Source organism: Corvus kubaryi, unplaced genomic scaffold, assembly GCF_017639235.1.
Source record: "Corvus kubaryi isolate FWS band 111438036 unplaced genomic scaffold, C.kubaryi_AGA036_p1.0 37272, whole genome shotgun sequence".
Taxonomy (NCBI): Eukaryota; Metazoa; Chordata; class Aves; order Passeriformes; family Corvidae; genus Corvus; species Corvus kubaryi.
The window spans coordinates 474,751-493,537 of NW_024581084.1; the positions used below are offsets into that span (position 1 = coordinate 474,751).

The 18,787-nt window shown below is 40.7% G+C and overlaps 1 protein-coding gene across 4 annotated transcripts in view; it reads right to left on the bottom strand.

The window, feature by feature from the left end:
- The window catches only part of PRKCA (protein kinase C alpha), a 146,857-nt gene that overhangs the window by 42,014 nt on the left and 86,056 nt on the right, over positions 1-18,787 (bottom strand). For all 4 annotated transcript variants that reach the window (XM_042025491.1, XM_042025492.1, XM_042025494.1 and 1 more), the window contains exons 4-7: positions 11,996-12,107; positions 11,145-11,273; positions 775-931; positions 547-681 (exon numbers count right to left, since the gene is read on the bottom strand). In XM_042025491.1, coding sequence (XP_041881425.1) covers positions 547-681; positions 775-931; positions 11,145-11,273; positions 11,996-12,107 — 533 coding nt within the window. The remainder of the gene's footprint in view (positions 1-546; positions 682-774; positions 932-11,144; positions 11,274-11,995; positions 12,108-18,787) is intronic.

Consider the following 18,787-nt stretch of genomic DNA (forward strand, 5'->3'; position numbering starts at 1 on the left):
TAATGGACAATGAGATTCTTCCCACTCATCCTGGGATTTGATGGGAGACATCAACCCTGAGGAGGAACCTTTGTCTCCAGTGCTTCCATAGCCCTAAACAACTGTCTTTGAAGAAATGTCCTTTTTGAGGAGATGTGATGAGTTCTACCCTCTCGTGGTAGGTAATGAGATGGCATTTGATGAGATCACTTTCCATGTGCTTTGCCTTTGCAGAGCTATATATAACATGATACACATAGTATTGAACACATCATATTGCAGATAAAAATAAAATTTGTATCACAAGACTATGTACACAGAATTGAGTTTGCAGCAGCTCCTGGCTCCAGCAGAAGTTCCAGGAACAGCACAGAAGAAAAGCAATTGTTTTGTTATCCTCCTTTGAGATCTATAGCCTGTGTTTCCTAGGTTTAGTTGCACTTTCAGTGAATTTATAGCCTGAAACACAGTGAAAAGCTCAAAGAAAAGGTAGATCACATTGAAAAAAAACACAGGTTTAAAAATTCTGGTGATATATTCTCTCATTCTCTTTTCAGAAACTCTTACCATCCACTGGCTGGCATCTTCATAAGCTCTGACACCCCAAAAGAGAGTGATCCCATGAAATCATTCCTGGTTGTTCGATCCCAGTCCCAGACCTCTACGGATAAGCGACGATCTTTGTCTGTAGGTTTTAATTTACTGAAAAGGAGAGAAATGGAGGAGTTGTCGACACTGAAATAAACAATTCAATACATCCAAAGACCTCCCATTAAATCAGGGTGTTAAACTCACAATGTGAATGACTCGTTCCAGTCCGGATTCAGGGTAGAACGGATGGTTTTTGTTTTTTGTTTACTTTCATTCTTAGGATCTGGGATGAGCTTCAGTTTGACATAAGGATCTGAAAGTCCATTTGGATCCATGGGAATGAGGTTTTTTGCTTCTCTCACTGTCAATATAAAACACAGGATTACATATCACTGGTAAGAAAGAAATTACATGCCAGACCAGAGCTATTGAAGCATGTTGACAAATAAATAAGATGTGAAACCCACTTGTCAGGCTTGGCATGGAAGAACCTACTTGTTGTAAAGAAAGGTTGTACTGAGTGGTATTTATAAGAATAGCAGGGAGCAATGACAGGAGAGAAGAATGATTCACAAGCAACACGCAGCTTCCAGGCAGCTCTCCCTGCAACGCAATGATTAAATACCCAAATCCATCACTGTAATTTTTCTGAGCAGGTACCAACTCTTTGTGCTTTTGTTCCCTCATCAGTCTTAGGTTATACAACCACAGGATTAGGAGCCAAATACTGTAAGAGCCACAGCCAGATCACAGTGGATTGCAGAGGACCAGGTGTTTGACACAAGCCCACTTTGGAAGGTTTCTAACACCAACCTTCCCATGGATTCACGGCTCATTAGCTGTCAGATGGAATAGTTGTGAGCATTGTCATGACAGCAACCAAAGGAAAAGTGCAGGAAAGACAAGTGGAGCTTCAGCTTCACAAAAATCCTAATACAGCTTCTACTTTTACAATGTCAAAGGAAGAAACAGAGTTAATTTATCTTGAGTTGTTCCTGATCCCCGAAGAGAGAGGGAACAGTCAGGAACCTGCAGGGGCTGGAGTATCCCAAAGGGTGAGCACAGACAGCACTGCCCTCCCTCTGTCAGACACTTGAGCAAGATTTCCACATCATGGAACAAGAATTCTGAAGAATAAATGGTGAATTTTCCTCATGCTGAGAAACCTTGTCCCACCCAAACCAGCCTGTGCTGCGATGAACTGGGATCAGGCTGGGATGGGGAATTTGGAGCTCATAGCTGGGCATCTCAAAACTTGGGAGCAGCAGACCTCTGGGGTTTGGGACAGAAAACAGCTTCCACCCAGGAATTCCTTTGTGACAGTCAGAGTTTAAGGTTAGAATTGTTTCTGCAAGGAAGACTGCAAGAAACTTTGAGGGTGCCGTGGTTCCGAAGGGATGAAGGAATTCCAGCCTTTGAGAGACACTGGAGAGATAAACCAGGACTGACGCTGCCCTCAGCTACTGCTTTCATTCAGGAGGCCTTTCTAAAATTTATCTACCTAACTGAAGAAATCTTAAAGGAAATTTAGGAAAGATCAACCTTTAAGTAACTTAATATTTCTTGATGGAAAGTATTTCCTACAGAAATTTGGACTTTAGAGCCACATGAAAGTCAGTTGGAGCTTTTCAAAAAAAAAAAGAAAAAAAGAAAAAAAAGAAAAAAGTTGTCAGGATCTTCAGCAACAAATAGTTACTGTTTGCTCAAGGCATTGTTCTCCTTTCCACCAGATTTAAATGGCACTACAACCCAAAAATTATAGAGCTACCCAGGATTTCAGTCTGTTGTTTCCCAGCACGGAGGTTAAAAGGCATCCAAACAGCAGAGATATTATTTTATGTACAGAATAGGAGTACAGGAACGTGAGCTACTGATTTGGAAGACACCACTTTTTTTGTCAAGATAATTCTCATGCAGAACAGATACTCTGATGTAAATTAATTAATGAAATTAGATCATGGCTGTAAAAGAATCATATTAACTTGACCCAACAGTTGATACTGATTAAGTTTCTTAAATTTCTGGTTTTAAAAGGAGAGACAGAAAATGCTTATGGACTAAAATTTTAGAATAAAGTATAATTCTATTCACTATGTGTATCCCTCAAAGAATTATATCAGGAAAAAAATCACTATGTTTTAAAAGAACAGAAAATAAATGCATCTTTCTTGCAATCTATTTCATTTGTACTTTTCCACAATGCATGTCTAAAGCTGACAGGGCTTTGCAGCTGGGTAATAGTGCCTTTCAGGCCAGGGAAATTGTCCCCACTCTCATTTACTCCGACTTTGCGCTCTGATGGTCTTCACACCCAGTGGTTAGCTGGAAGAACATTTCTTTTCAACCCATGAAAAAAACCAAAACACCCAATTTTAAAACTTGAGCGCACTGAAAATAATCTTCAAATACTTCCAAGGAATAGCACTGAGATTAAATAACTTATTTTAGCTAAGTATTTACAATCCCAAAGGGACTAAGAACCATGAAGAGAGTGAAGGATGAAGTGACAGCTTTCAGTGCAAGCTGCTTTCTCTCATCCTATATTTGGGTTTATGATCGCTTTTTTGGTTGGGTTTTTTTCAGTCTTCTTCTGCATGGTTTTTGTGACTGCACTGCCAGGTTTGGCACAGGAGCTATTACTTCAAAATCCACTTTTTGATTTTTATTTCTGTGCTGCACTTTGCCATAAGCGAGGAGCAGAACTCTCCACATGTTCTACAGCTTCCTAAAAATACACGGTGGTAAGTTTTCTGCTAAAAATCTCTGAAAAAAAATAGCTTAATTTTACCATCTTCGGGCTGAGCTTTTATGTTTAAATTTTACCTGCAGAGGCTCAGTGTGAAACACAGAATTTTGACTGACTGGCTGGGTAGATGTGGAGACTCTGCCATGGAGAGATCCCTGGACAAACCCACCCCTGCCCAGCCCTGATAAATGCTGCAAAACAGCTCTGGCAGCAGGAGGACATGGCAGAACATGTAAAATTGCTGCTTTCTTCTGCAGCAAACACAGAAAATGGAAGAAAAAAAAACCCCTCTAAGTGCAAGAAGGAGAAGCTCAAAGATTAATTGGGAAGGAAAAAATGCAATGTATTAAATACAGGCTGCTAACGAAGTCATTATCTCACTCCCTGTTTTAAGATATCTGGCCCATTTGTACTTTTGTCTGCATAATTAATACCCTTAGACATCTTTTTCCAACTGACTTAGCACTTCTTTTCCCGAGGAAACAGCGTGATGATACTTGTGCTAAATAGTGCTTATCAAGAATTAGCATCCAAGTGGTTCATCTCTTTAACGTGCCCTATTTTTAACAGGACAGATCAGGTTTCTCTGGGAGAATTGACATGAAGAAGAGATTTCCCCTCCCCACCAAAGACAATATCTCTTCTGTGTGGTTGAGAAACTTAAGTGAAAAATAACTCCACGAGAATAAATCAATTTACAGTGGCTGAATTCTGCTATAATTGTAACCATAGCAAGCAATCTCATCCTGCTTGGTAATTACTTGTTAATTAAACCCACCACTGTGATAGAGATGCTACTCTAAATTAGAGAAGGTTAAAGGGAGGTGCAGTTCGGACTCAGGTTGGGCAGAAACCTGAAATATTCCTTGTCAGTTTTCTGTCACAAATATTAAGGATGATAATAATCCCTGTACTGAGCAAAGCAGCTGCCACCGGTTAAATTTCCTAACATTTTGTCCAGATTGGACTCTTAATGGGGAATGAGAAAGCACACAGGTAAAAAGACAATAAAGACAAGTATGGATTGAAGTCTCCAATAAATCCAGTCTTGCTCAGGTTTTCCTTCTAAAACCCAGAAAAAATTGTCAACTTGGGGAAAAAATGTGCCATTTTCTTCCTCCTTGTTAATAGAGATGTCTTCGGGTGACTTTATGATGTGTATCCCCTATCGCTGCTCTATGCCCAGAAATTAACTGTGCCTTTTGGTGCCTTTAAATTGAGCCTGAGAGGAGGGAGAGAAAAAAAAACCTGAGCACACTTTTCAAGCAGTTGTTTCAAGGACACAAATACACACACTCCTCTGTGTTCTTCTGCTGCGGTAGCAAGAGCAGAGGAAGCACCCTTCTTGCTCTTCAGCCAGCTTTCGGCTCCTTTTCTCCTGAGGAAGATGGAGAGTTGAACTTTGTTTTCCTGGGACTTCGGTTTTTCCCTTCTTCTCTTCTGGACTGTTTCAACATCAGAACACACTGGGAGAATTTCCCACCAAGGCCCTGGAGGTGGGCCCACGACCCAGCTTCAAGGAGGAGGAGAGAGATTACATCTACAGAAGGACTCTGAGATTTTCCCAGGTTTCTCTCCACAGCGAGAGGTTTTATTATTTAGCATTATTATTCTTTTCCCGTGTGTTTGTTAAATAAATAGTTTTTATCTCTTTCACTTTCCTCTGAGGAAAATTTCATCTTTCCCAAACCTGGTGCGGGAGGGGTGGTTGTAACCTGCCTTCTGTCAGAGGATATTTTCCTCCAAATTTGTCCAAACCGGCACCAGAGATCATAAATGTGTATTCAGCAGAAAATGCAGATTATTTGATATCTGTCCTATGGCTCTTCTATTAAGTGCTACTTATAAACCAGCAGTATCCATCCAGGAGCCTAAATTTGGGACTCCCGCTTTTCCAGGAATAATGTAAGGACATAAGCAAATACAGAGCTGGTTCTTAGGTATTCATACTTTAAATAAAAACCTAAATAAAACAGAGTGGGCTGGCAGAGACAACTGACATTTCATGTAAAGAGAAGAAATTCAGGCAGGATTTTAAGGAATTCAGAGAGTGGATAACAAAGCTGAAACTTTTTCCATGGGATTGTGTAGGTCAAGAGTTGCAAGCCATATGCAGTTGTGGATTTATAGCTTCTTGTGGTACCAGCAGATAAATTTAATCATGGGAATGACTAAATAAATGTTTCTGTCCCCAGGACAAAGCTGAATGATTCGCAGCATGAGTCCACTCAGTTCCTTTACGAGTGAGTCACAGATACCTTTTTCCTGAATTCCCAAATGTGGATAATAAAACAGTTTACTAATCACAGCAACCTTTTCTTGCCAATCTTTTAGTCCTACAGGCAACTTAGATGAGTAGAAATCTCTCATCCGCATGGCAAAAGCTGCTTTTAGGAGACACTGCAAGACTCCAGTGGTCTCACCTGGCATGGTATCCAGAGAAATGAAGGAAAAGGGGGACTGTTGTTAGCTCCAACACATCATAAAGCTCCTGTCTTCTCACAACACAGCATTGTTAAATTGTTCCAAAATTCTCATTGCCTCCTGAAGAAGTTTCTGGTACAGACTTTCTGGTTTGCCCAGTTTACAGATGGCTGAGTGAGTGACAGAGGATCTTGCACTCCCAGCCAAGGAACTGTCTCCCCAGTACCTTCCTGCACTCCTCAGTCACAGTTTAAAAGATTTACCTAATACTGAAAATAGTCTTCCCATTTTCGGGTTTGTACTCCTTTGTATGCAAAATCCAAAAGCTGCCTCCAAAACTGCTCTACTTTCACTGAAGATTTATTATGAGATTTTTTAAAACTCACTGAATTCTTCTTTTCTGGAGCTGCTTGTGACTCACAGGTACGACTGACTCCGAAACAAATCCTGCTTTCCAGGCAATTTTCAGTCTCTATGGTTTTCATCACTATAAGGGCTTTCAGAGATGAGACTTTTCTCTATTCCACAACTACTCCCCTGCCCAGTGAAGATTTCTTTTCATATCCTTTCTGAGCCCAGTGCCTGAGCACTGAAAAATGGCAACATAATGAACACCTGCACTGTACATGTGATGTACAAGGAACAGTTGATGAATATCCTTGTCTAGAACGAGAAGAAAAATGAACTGATGTTACAAGAGACTTGATTCCTCTGTATTTATTAGGATATTCTCTCCTACTAATAAAAAATCTACCATCATCCCTAACACTGCGTCCTAAGTTCTTGTGTCTGCAATAGGTTCTCCAGCCTCAATTTCACCTGGGAATCTCATACAAGCAATTCTATTTTCGTTTTAAAGAAGATTATATTTACAAAAAATATCATCTTAAAATATATGTGCTACTGGGCAGGACAGCTGCTTAATGAAACATAAATCTTACCACAAGATGGAAAAGGCTTCAGGCTGTTACATTTGTAATTCTTATCTTACCTAAATATACAGGGTCTAGTTGATATTTCTGGATGCATGCAGATGGCCGTTACTGAAAACTTAATGGTCTTTTTAAACCCCTTACATTGCCTGTTTCTTCATGGTAAAGTGAATTTAATGACTGAGGTGGGAAGGAAGCTTTTTGTTGTCACCAGGGCTGGCATTGCTAAAGGCATAGCTTTTCCTGTAATGACTGCAGCAACCCTGCAGATTCTAGGAATGTCAGAAAGAAGATATTAGTGAAGTAAACCATGAGATTCATGTTTTTTGAGACATTAAAAATATGTCCTGCATGGAAACAATTATTTGGGATCACTTTATAGGCATTTGGTATTAAAAGCTGGTCAAACAGCCAGAATATTAATTGATGTTCCCTTTTAAAATCAGCTGCAGATTATGAAATTAATGTTAACAAAGACAGACACTGACACTGACCTAGAAAACCACAATAAAATTATCAGAGTGTGTGCACAGTGGGGTCTTTTAAGGAAACAATGAGGATCTAGGAATGTGCCAGAATTCTGCAGTTTGTGTCCCCAGCCTGTCTGGGTGGGGGCTTCTGCTCCAGCTGCCCTCAACAAGCAGCGTGACAGGACATAATGAGCAGTGCCAGGAGGTGGCTCAGCATTCACACATTCATAAATAACCTGAGAAATGTCCAGTGGGGAGCACGGAGCTCCTGGGAGATCACTGCTGGAGAGCCGCTTGTGTGCTCCCAGCCTCTGCAGGGATCACTGCCAGCTTTCCTCTGCTTTTAAACTGAAGCACCACTGAAGAATAAAACCAGATTTTCTGATCCTTGCAGCTTAGGCAAATACAGTTAAAACCCCCTGAAAATTCTGTGCTGTGCCTATATATGTTTTAATAAGATTTATGTAACAGGGGGTGCATTAGTTGCCAGAAAGTCACCACCATCCTTTTTCTAAATAAGTGTCAGGAGGGCAGATCCTCCTTGTCAGCTGCTGTCACATCCAACTTCCAGTGCCTGAGAGGTCACAGTTTGAAGTCCCAGTATTGTGGCAGCATTTTATATATCAATGCACCAGATGGGGTTATTTTTCTCACAAAGGTTATTGTTCATTCACTATAAAAATAATTCAAAAATAAAGTTAAAAAAATCAGAACTGTGATTCAACCACCTACAAGCTCACTCAGAAGAGCCCTAAATTATAAGATGGGTCAAGGAGTAAATGAAAGAGTGAAAAAACTTTTAACACACATCAGGAGGAAGAAAATTCAGTGTAAAAAGCAGAGATTAAGAATAGCAAAAAGCACTTTACTATGCTTAAGAGCAACCCCCCTATGTCAATCCAACCTATGAAAGGGTCACGAACTCAGAGATTTCAGAAATATGCGTTTCAAGAGTGTTTCTATAAAAAGAAAACTACCACATTTCTGTACTGTAAGTGCCATAAATTATTAATATTCAACACAGCTCTCAAGCAAGTAACTCAACCATTGACGATAAACCACTGATGTTTAAGAATTACAACACAAATGAGCATTGAATGGGGCAGATTGAGTAGCCCTGGGAAGATGGTGAGGTTATGGCAGAGGAAATCAATCCAAAATTCCAACTCCTTTGTGAAGAAGTGTTGCAGAGGCTCTACAATTCCCACAGACAAACCTGTGTGTCCACACTGATGCACCGGGGTTGAAGATCTGACTCAGTTAACTGGAATTAAGTGTGTTTATACACAGGACTGAATGACTCCCACCATTAATTCCATTCAGAACCTGCCAACTCGGAGATTGTAGATAATCTGAGGGAGCCACTGGGCAGCTCCACCCAGAAGTGCCTGCCTCACCTCCTTCCTAGAATTCACTGGGAATTAAAAACCAGTCCTATTTCCAACATTTTACCAGGAAAACATTCAGTGTGCCTGTAGTGTGGGGCTTCTTGGAAACAAAAGGCACCAGAAAACCCTCCAAAGAAGAAGGCAGAGGGAAAGAAAGACAAACTGGGATGTGCTAAATAAACCATATCACCTAAAGGACCACATTCTGCAATTGTCCTTTGCCAGCTGTGTCCTGGTGGGGCTGGGATGGTTGGGATGCCTAAGGATTTGCAATTTGCCAACACCAGTGGCAGGTCCCCATTTAGCAGCACAAATGTTTTGCATGTAATCAAGGCTGGCTGGGAAAGAATCAGCAGGAACTAATTAACAACCAAAACAGGGTGCAGAGCAGGGATATTGAGGAATTCAGCTGAAGGAGTTCAACACCTACAAAGTAATTCCTTTGAAAAAGATTCAGACAAAGGCTCAAACCAAACAGTCAGTCACTGATTATTTTTCCTGCTGTTCCTAAACCTCCTGGACCTTTAATTCACCTCCTTTCCCAAAGCTAAGGGCAGTGATGTTGTGCCTGGGAGCTCTGAGAACTGTATATTCTAACAAAGCTTTTGTCAATAAATATTTTAGAAGCAATGACATTCTAGGAGCATTTTTTTTATGTTTTGTAATATGTCCATGAACTGGCAATTGCTAATTTCCTTTTCAGTTAAACATACACAAAAGGCACCTGAAATGTCATTTTGGCTAGTCCATATGGTATTTCTTACGTAAAAAACAAAAAAAGCAGCTTGCTTTCAGGACAATTATAATTTTTATTTAAAGAAATTTTCAGAAAGCTTGGAAATGCTGACAAGCCTCAGCCACAACCACAGCACTGTAATTGTTTTATACATAACAAAGTTATAGTAAACATTCTTCTTGTTGTCCAGAAACCTACTTAATTGTGGGATGGAAATGTTTTATTTATAAACACAATAGAAATGACATTTGCCAAGTACACTCACACCAAAAAGAGCCTATGGAGAAAACCTACAAAATTTGTTATAATTTTACCATGTTCACCTCTCAGACAAGACCTTTTCAAATAAAACTCTGAACTAAAAGGATCCTTTGTTTGTATAATCACTTTACAGTGCCTTCGTTCCACAATGACTTGTGATAAATGTTTTTGTCCCTAAAACGATTATAAACCAACTGAATCATCAGGAAGTAAGCACATGTTATTTGTCACATTATGTGTATTACTGCAGAAAGTTTAAGCCATATTTAAGAGCCTTGCTGCAAAGCGGCCTAGAATAAAGCAAATATTAAATTTTGTCACTTGGATGATTTTTAAATTAATTCCCTCTCATGGTACAATTACTTTTAGAACCCACATCACCATCCCTGAAACGCCTCATTACTTAGTGAAACCACCTTCTCTTAATGACAGCACCTTGGACAAATTTCCCCCTCCCACGTTGACAGGAAGCTCTTTGAAAAGTTAAGCCACAATTAAACATCACTTGGGATCTATTCTGATCCTTTCTAACTAAATTTTATCAAACGTCTCCTTTTCAATGCATTTTACAGGGTTTGACAGGAGAATATGGAGCTATTTGGATTTAGGAAGAACAAAACCATAGAGGGATAATGTCAGCAGGGAAGTTTGCTGGTTCTGGAAGCTGCGAAAATTCAGTGATGGTCTGATTTCCTCTGTGAAAAGGGGAAAGGTCTCTACTGAATGTAGGGGGGGAAGAAACATCCTTTTGGTGTGTACCAGGCTCTGTCACCTGAGCCACACGGACATGACACTCTACACCCACAGGTTGTGACAACCACACCAAGAAACACAGGCAGGAGTTGAGATGTTCTAAGAAACCTCCCACTTTGTCCTACTCTGACTTTACCCCCAAATTCAATTCCATTTTGCAACACCAAGCAGGCAGTGACAAATGCATTGTGCCCTGTACTGGTTTCATGGAGTATTTTTTGGAAACTTCTGGCTCAGGGTGGGTCGGTGGGGGGGTGTGGGTGTGCACATCTGGGTGTGCACAACCACAGATTATTCACAAATTACAGAGAAACACTTCCAAGGAAACAAACTGCCACCCTCTCCTTTTTCCCCTTCTCTGCCTCCTCCCCAGCTTGGTCACCTTAAGCTTATAGAATGTGAGAACTGTTTTTTTATATTTTAAAACTCACTGGGAGTAGTATTTGGGATTGAATCCCAGTTGCCTTTGTTTATTCAATACTCTGAAATACAGGAAACAACTCCTCAGCTGATGAAGGTTTAGTGAATCTCTTGTGCTCTGAAGATGATGGGTAACTTCCTGAACAGCTACTCATCCTGCTGGGCTGCTTTCAACATGAAAAACTGACAATACAGTGATTTTCTAACTAGTTTTCCCCAGGTTTTAAAGCTGTTAATACAGATTTCCTTTTTTCTACTGATTTTTATGAACACAGCTTCATAGAGTTTCTTGATTCAAAGCCACGTTGTATGAAATCCTCCAGCTTCTGGAAGCAAATTTTCCATCAGTGGCTTTAATGCACAAAGATCTGACCGAGGCACACAAACTCACAGTGTGTATCATACATTTATAAAACCTGAAAAATTCCAAAATGAGCTGTTTACCTGTTACTTCCAGTTTGTCACCAGTGACTTCAGCTTTCAGATAAATCCTTCCTCTCTTCTCTGTGTGGTCCATGCCACAGAGGCTTGGGACGTTTATCACACATTGCTTGTGAACGTTCATATCACAGGCTGTGGACATAAAAATGGTTCAGACACCCATGAGAAGCTAAAAATTAAGTGAAAATTAATTTAAAGTGAAAATGAAGACTAAATGCTTAATTATTGGTAAGACTTTCAGATTAAAGCTGCCTGGATTTCAACCAAACGCCACGTCTGGTTTCCATCTTGCAATACTTTCTGTAGAGAGCTAATACAACAGAAAATAAAATAATCTTTTTCAGAAAGCTAAACATATCATTAATGAAGTTGAAGGGGAGAAAAAAGTGAAAATGGAATAAAGACTTGCTGGGAATATGACTAAGAAAACAGAGCATTCACGTCAGCAATGAAGGGAGTTAAGTTTAAATTGACTATTAGGTTTTGCCTGTGGAAGACTTCCAAGACAAATTACATACAAGGAAAATAGTAGACCTTGACTACAAACTGAACTGAAATTTCAGTCTTTGAGAGTGTATTCACACAGACAGTCCAAAAAGAGGCTTTCTCAAAATTACCATGACAAAGGCTCTCCAGCGACATCAAGCTGAATACACCATGTTCTCAGCAGAAGAGGTGATTTTCATTAGTAGGTTATTATGATGCTGAAATATCCACTTGAAATATACCAGGACTATAAATAGCTGACATTTGAAATGGTATTTTCCACAGAAACGAAGTAAGAAGCTGTTATCCAGGGCTTCCACTGACTTTCCAGAACACCCCTTTGGTAGCCCAAGGAAAACTTCACTTACTGTCACATTTCATCCCCTGGTGCAGGAGTCCATAGAGCAGTGACCCACAATGGTCACAGAAGGTGGGGCTCCCATAGGTGTGGATCTTGAACTTGTGCTTGCTTCTGGGATCCTGGAGGGAAAAACAGACACAGATTCTCAAGTCATAAAAGATAAGATTGACACACCTTTATTACTTCAAATACCAAAAGCTTTCCAGCTCTGCAAATCATGCTGCAGAAAAATACATTTCAGTGTGTAGCTTGTTCAGAACCTAACAGTGGTACCTGCACTGGCACAGGCACGTTGACCTCAGTTCCAAATTCTCCTTTTTATGGTGCTGTAAGAAAAAACTATGTCAGCTCAGGCTTGTTCCCATGATTTATGCACACTAAAACTTCATTTACTGACTGCTCACATACCTAAAGTTTAATGGCAGTGTTCAGTCTGTGGCTGAAGAGTCACAGACTGATTACAGTGTTACTGTCACCATCCTGAAATGTCACACAAAATACAGCAGGACAACTGGGAAGAAACTGTTCATGGCCTAATCTGGAATACAGTCCAATGACTGTAAAATCAGGATTTTACAGATGGGATTATCTTGAAATGCTGCAAGTTGATAATCTCTATTGTTGTAAATGAAAAGGAATGAATTCTAACTCGGCACATGGTAAATATTTTCCAGAGATTGCTGTTCCCATCTGATTTTTGAGCAGAGAAACTTAAGAGTGAGGACATTTTAAGGCCACCAGCAGCTTGGATATGTTTCCTAATTTAGGACCAGTGAAAGGGAATACACCCAAATCACTTAAATGCCTGACACATCCATAGACATCTGCTGTTTCTCTAGCAGTAAGGGTCCCCTCTGGAAAACCAGGAACATTTACTTCAGAGGAAGAAACCACATCTTCCATAGGTCCCTCCATGTCAGGCTCATTCCAGAACTCCACATACACCAGGCTGGAGATGTGCAATGCCAAAATAAACATTGTGATGGCCCTGTCCTGTGCACACCCTCTTTATCTTCAAATCCTTTATGACTCCTTCCTGCTCCAGCTGCATTTCAGTCAGAACTATCCCTGCACAGTCTTGGTCAGAAATTTGGAAAAGTAGTAACCCTTCATTAAAAACCACACTGGGGTTTGAAATCAATCCTTGCTAATACTCTTTTCAGAAAGACCGTGGAAATAATGAAATGCCAGGTCTAAAACATCCTCAATGAAAACACAACTGCAAAATGACACATTATAATATTTTTCTTCTGTCTACATTTTGTATTATACCCTTAAATTAGATAAGAAGTATTAAATTGTCTTATAAATATACTGATTTTTAAAATTTACCTGCCAATCAAAGCTTTCCAAAAAATCAAAATGAAAGCCCGGCATGTTACTCAAAATGGAAAACCTGCTGACTCTTTCCTCAAAAAGAAAAGATCCCTCCAGTATAAGCACTTTCTCAAGAAATTTGGGAGTTTTGATTAGTAATTATCACAAAAATATGACTATGAGAAGACAAAATTTTGCCTTAAAATTTTACTATTTTGCCATATTACCCTTTGTGAAGGTTTTTGGTGTTTTGGTAGCATTCTTCATGTGAATTCATTTTGGCATTGATTCTAAGTTTTACAGTGAATCTATTTTTCACTGTATGGAAAGAAATTATAGAGCACCCAGGATAACAAATAAAGACTTTACATTACAAATTCAAATTGAAACTATTTCAATAATTCTGCTTGTTGTACAGCCTGAGATATGAAATGCTAACTGCTATCGACTGTATTTACTTTGTAAACTCAGTGAATCTACATGGAGTGACAGCCACGGCTCCAGAGAACATCTGTTTCATTATTTATTAAAGATACAGCAACGGACCTTGTGGCTCAGGGTCATGGGAATGTGGCTGTGCAGAAGGGTTCTCTGGTGGCTCGGTGACTATGTGCCTTCCAAACAATTTAAACCACAGTTGGGAAGCTAATTCTTCCCTAAATTGTTTTGTTTAGATGACAGAAGGGGACTTGTTGCCTTATAAATATCTACACTTAAGCATGACTCTGGTAAGACATCTGTGGCTGAGAAGGACAAAAGCCACAGCTCCTAAGAATGACACTGAATAAACAGAGTTTTAAAGTTGTGTTTAACATCTGACACAAGTGGTATTTATGAGCATAAAGTAATGGTATAGAGGGAAAGGAACTGTTTTATTATATATATGGAAATTATTACAGTCAATGTCTACTAAATAATTGAACCTGCATATTATACTGAAATTATGTAACACTGCCCAATAATTTCATTCCAAACAATGGAATATGCATGGAATTACATTAAGCAGGAGTGTGTGTGGTTTAAAAATGTTGTGACATTTAAGGACAACCATTCTGCACTCACTGTGCAACACGAGTGAGGGCTTGTGTCTGACTACAAAGCTCTGTGTGACTACAAAATCCCAGGAAAAACATTCTTAGAAAACAACAAAAAACAGCCACATGAATAAATAAATAAATCAAGTTTCTATATTTTCTGTATATAGTATTTTCTATACTGAACCCTAGCTTTCTATCCTTGTGTGAAAATTCCTACTGTGGGGTGTTTCAGATGAACAATTTAATATGAATTAGATTTTGTAAGGAGAAGCACATATGTTCTATTATTAGCTATTATTCTAACGGCACACACTAAATAATTTATAATAAGAAGAGGACAATGGAAAATAATACCAAAACTATTCCTGAACTGGAAACTTTGTAGGAAATCTCTCTTTCAAGAGCCTTTTAATAGAATGTCCTAAAAAGAAATTTAAAACTGTAGCAGGTTGGGTTTGTAACCGGGCAGAAACACCAATTTAGTGTAGTGGTTTGGTCCAAGATACTCATTACTATTTATCTTCTGTGAAATAAGAATTAGGAGAAACACAGAGCAGGCGCCAAACTTGAAAGAATATAAAGAAGTTTATTAACAGACCTAAAAGAAGAAAAAAAAAATTATACCACACCTTCAGAACTCTTCTCCTGCCCCCACCTTCCTCCCTTCTCCCACTGACAATGTAAAAAGACAACCCTTAAGATGTTCAGTCTGTTTACCACTTCCATAATAACCTTGTTCAGTCCATTTAGAAAGAGAAGTCTCTTCTTGCGCATGCTACGAAAACATTATCACAACGAGACAGCCGCCCACTTCCAAATATCGTTCAGTCCATTTAGGAAGAGGAGTCTCTCTGCCTGCGTGTGAGTCCTTTCCCCCGACTTGCAGCTTTTCCCACAACTGCTTTCGAGGGTCCACTCTTGAAGCTTTTTGGGGTACAATTTTAAGGTTGAGCCATTCAGAAACAAAAATTCTCTTCACCCATCTCTGGGAGCATTTCATCTCTAAGAACAGAGGCCCTTCTTCCCTGGGAGCAAAGGGTCTTCCTCATCTTCATTGTTAGGACTATCTCTGGGAGCATCTCTAGGAATTGAGGTTTTCTCCTTTCCCATTTGGAGCAAAAGTCCTCATCGCTTCCATCTCTCCCTGTCCAAACTTCTCATGAAATTACAGCTGCGTCAGCATCTGCCTATCTCAGCGCAGGTGCTTTTGCTAACAGGCATGAGTTGAACACTCCACCCCCCATATCTTCATGAAATTACAACGGGATACTCTGATATATCACAGCTTCACAACAGAATTTCAGCTTTAAGCATCTCCTCTTTCTCCTCCCTCAGGTTTTCAGCTCTTCACAGCACTAAAAGGGTTAATCTCACCTCGGCCTCGCAGCTGGAATGTGGCTTATCGTAGTGGAGAGGGGGAGAGCCGGGCCGCTCCGGCTGCCCGCAGCAGCGCTGGGGGGGTGGTTCCGCGGGTGGAACAGGCCCATCGGCTCCAGGATGGCCGTGGCCCACTGGCCCCCACACGGGGCCCGCAGCCACCTGTCCCAGCACCGGAAACGAGAGAGAGCCTCTGCCTCAGGGTTTCTATTCTTAAGTGTGGATCACAGAGGCTGTCACAACTTTAAGTGGCTTAAAGAATTGTCCATATTCAAACTGGCCAGCTGATAGGTTCTATCAGGTCCCAGAGGAAGCTGTAAGCACCCCTTAGCAAGGACGTCCCTTCTGGGACTATGCTTGCTAACCTATGACAAAAACATAAGAGACTACACTCTTCATCAGTATTTTATCCTATTTTCTGCTTCAATCCTACGCTTTGTGTTTTGGGTTTTTTTGGGGTAAATCAAAGTGTGGAAGGTATTGTTTTTTAGGAAACAAGTCTGAGAACATCCAGAGAAAGTCAAGAGACCACTATCCACCCATTACAGGTGACAAAATTTTTTCATCTTATTCCTGTATTCACAAGGATTTCTGATCCACTTAGAACTACCCTTGAATCTATGGCTTGCACTTTAATTATAAGCAATCATATTAATAATAATTACTACATTGCCAGCTCTAATTACTTATATTAACAGTAATTATTTTATCAGTTGTTAATACAGGTTCATACTTCCCAGTGTTAAACATGCATTAATGAACTTATATGCATCATAGAGGAAATCACGTTGTCTTTAGCATTTTTTTTGGCTTAAGGCAAACTATGGAGCTACAGGAAAGCTCCTGTAAATTTTCTTCACATATCCCCTTTTCATCAATGTAAACTTTCAATAATTCCCAAAGCAGAGCTGGCAGCCCCATTTTGTAGTAAACACAGGGAGCCAAGCCAGGATCTGACAGATGAACTGCCAAATAATGGCTGCTATTTGCAAGAAAATTGAACTTTGCATTAAACTTGGCATAGATTAATTGTGAAACTCTAAAGGGAAAAACTACTTCTGTTTCCAAAATCCGTCAAAGTTATGAGAGGGGAAGTGGCAATGGGAAAGCAGTGGGGAAGCACTTGTTCAGCAGTGATGAATGATGTGCTCTATTAAAATTCGTGTTATTTTCATGCTAAAAAGTGAATTCTCTGCTATGTTAGGACAGTCCTCCATTTTTGTAAGTACAACTTAATGCAATACAGTGTAATTAAATGGGATAAAACTTCTGGGCAATTGATACCACAGACATTATAGAAATTTTGATTTGAAAAACCTTTGAATTGGCATAAATTTAGCTCTGCATTTTGCATACTTTCTAATAGACTGGGGTCTATAAAGATGAACAGCAACCAGGCCGCTACACCCCACACAGCTCTGCAAAAATTAGAATATTATCCATCACTCTCAAAGCTGAGATGTGATCACAGAGAGGAGCAGCCACAGAGTCACAGCCACCAGGAGAGGGTTGTACACACTGGCTCCAGGTGGCACTACTGAAAAAAACCTGAAAATGGAGCAGAAACATTTAAAATAAATAATGAGCTTGCAGAAGTCTCTTGCCCAGACAGCTCTGGATGTGTTTAAAGGGGGTCAGGCAGGAATCCTGCCACACTCCAGCAGAGGGAAGCAGAAGAACACAGAGGCATCTCCCCAAAGCACACGTTTTTCCACCTATCTACTGCCACTGAGCTATGTCCTGCCCCCCTGCCACCATCCCTGCCTTCTTCCTTTGTTTAGCACAAATGAACCCATTTCCTATATTGAACAGCGATGGAAAGCACCCCCCTGTGAGGAATCATTCCATAACTTCTGTGGCTCTTAGGCGGGGGTGTGCAATAATTGAAAGCGCATGGTTAACCAGCAGCACATGTCAAACTGTGCCTTAACACATCACAAAACAGCTTATGAGCATTATATCTCAGAATACTTTCTAAAAGCTCCCTTTTGATCGGGATTTTATTCCCCCTGATAGCAACACTGAACCTGCTATAATTTTGCAGGCATTAAATCACCACACTGCCTTTAATTTTAAAATACCCAAACCCCACTTTGTGTGATGGTGCACCAGTGGAGGTTTTACATGCCAAGCACATCAGATTATTACTTGTGAGGTCTTTTCATGGGATGCAACTTGACACTGTCAACAACTGTGTCACCAGAACCAAGGATCCACCATGCCCCGGGCTGATCCCCCAGTGAGGACAGCAGGAGAGGGGAGATTCTGCCCATCTGCCCCGCTCAGGTGCGACCCCACCTGCAGAGCTGCCCCAGCCCTGGGGCCCAGCTCAGAAAGGACTTGGAGCTGCTGGAGAGAGTCCAGAGGAGGTCACAGACATGCTCTGAAGGCTGGAGCCCCTCTGGATCCAGGCTGGGAGAGCTGGGGGTGATCACCTGGAGAGGAGAAGGCTCCAGGAGACCTCAGAGCCCCTTCCAGTTCCTAAAGGGGCTCCAGGAGAGCTGGAGAGGGACTTGGGACAAGGGATGGAGAGACAGGACACAGGGAATGGCTTCCCACTGCCAGAGGGCAGGGTTAGATGGGATACTGGGAAGGAATTCCTGGCTGGGAGGGTGGGGAGGCCCTGGCACAGGTTCCCAGAGCAGCTGTGGCTGCCCCTGGATCCCTGGCAGTGTCCAAGGCCAGGTTGGACGGGGCTTGGAGCAGCCTGGGACAGTGGAAGGTGTCCCTGCCCATGGCAGGGGGTGGAAGGGGATGAGCTTTAAGGTCTTTTCCAACCCAAACCGTTCTGTGATTCTGTGACCTGTCAGTGCCAGAGCCTGTGCTGGTGATTAGGGTGTGAGGAAAAAGGACCATTTTCAGTCAATTAATGCCAACACATGAATGTCAAAAAGGTGTTAGGCAGGAGATAAGATTAACTTCTTAAATTTTTTAAGTGCCTAGGGTTGGTGAAAGGATTTTTTTTTCATACCTGAACTGCTATTTTTGTGATCATTAAGAAGCAGAAAATGCAAAAGTGCAAGTGTAAAAACACTTTTGGAGGAATGGAGAATTATATTTTCCATTAC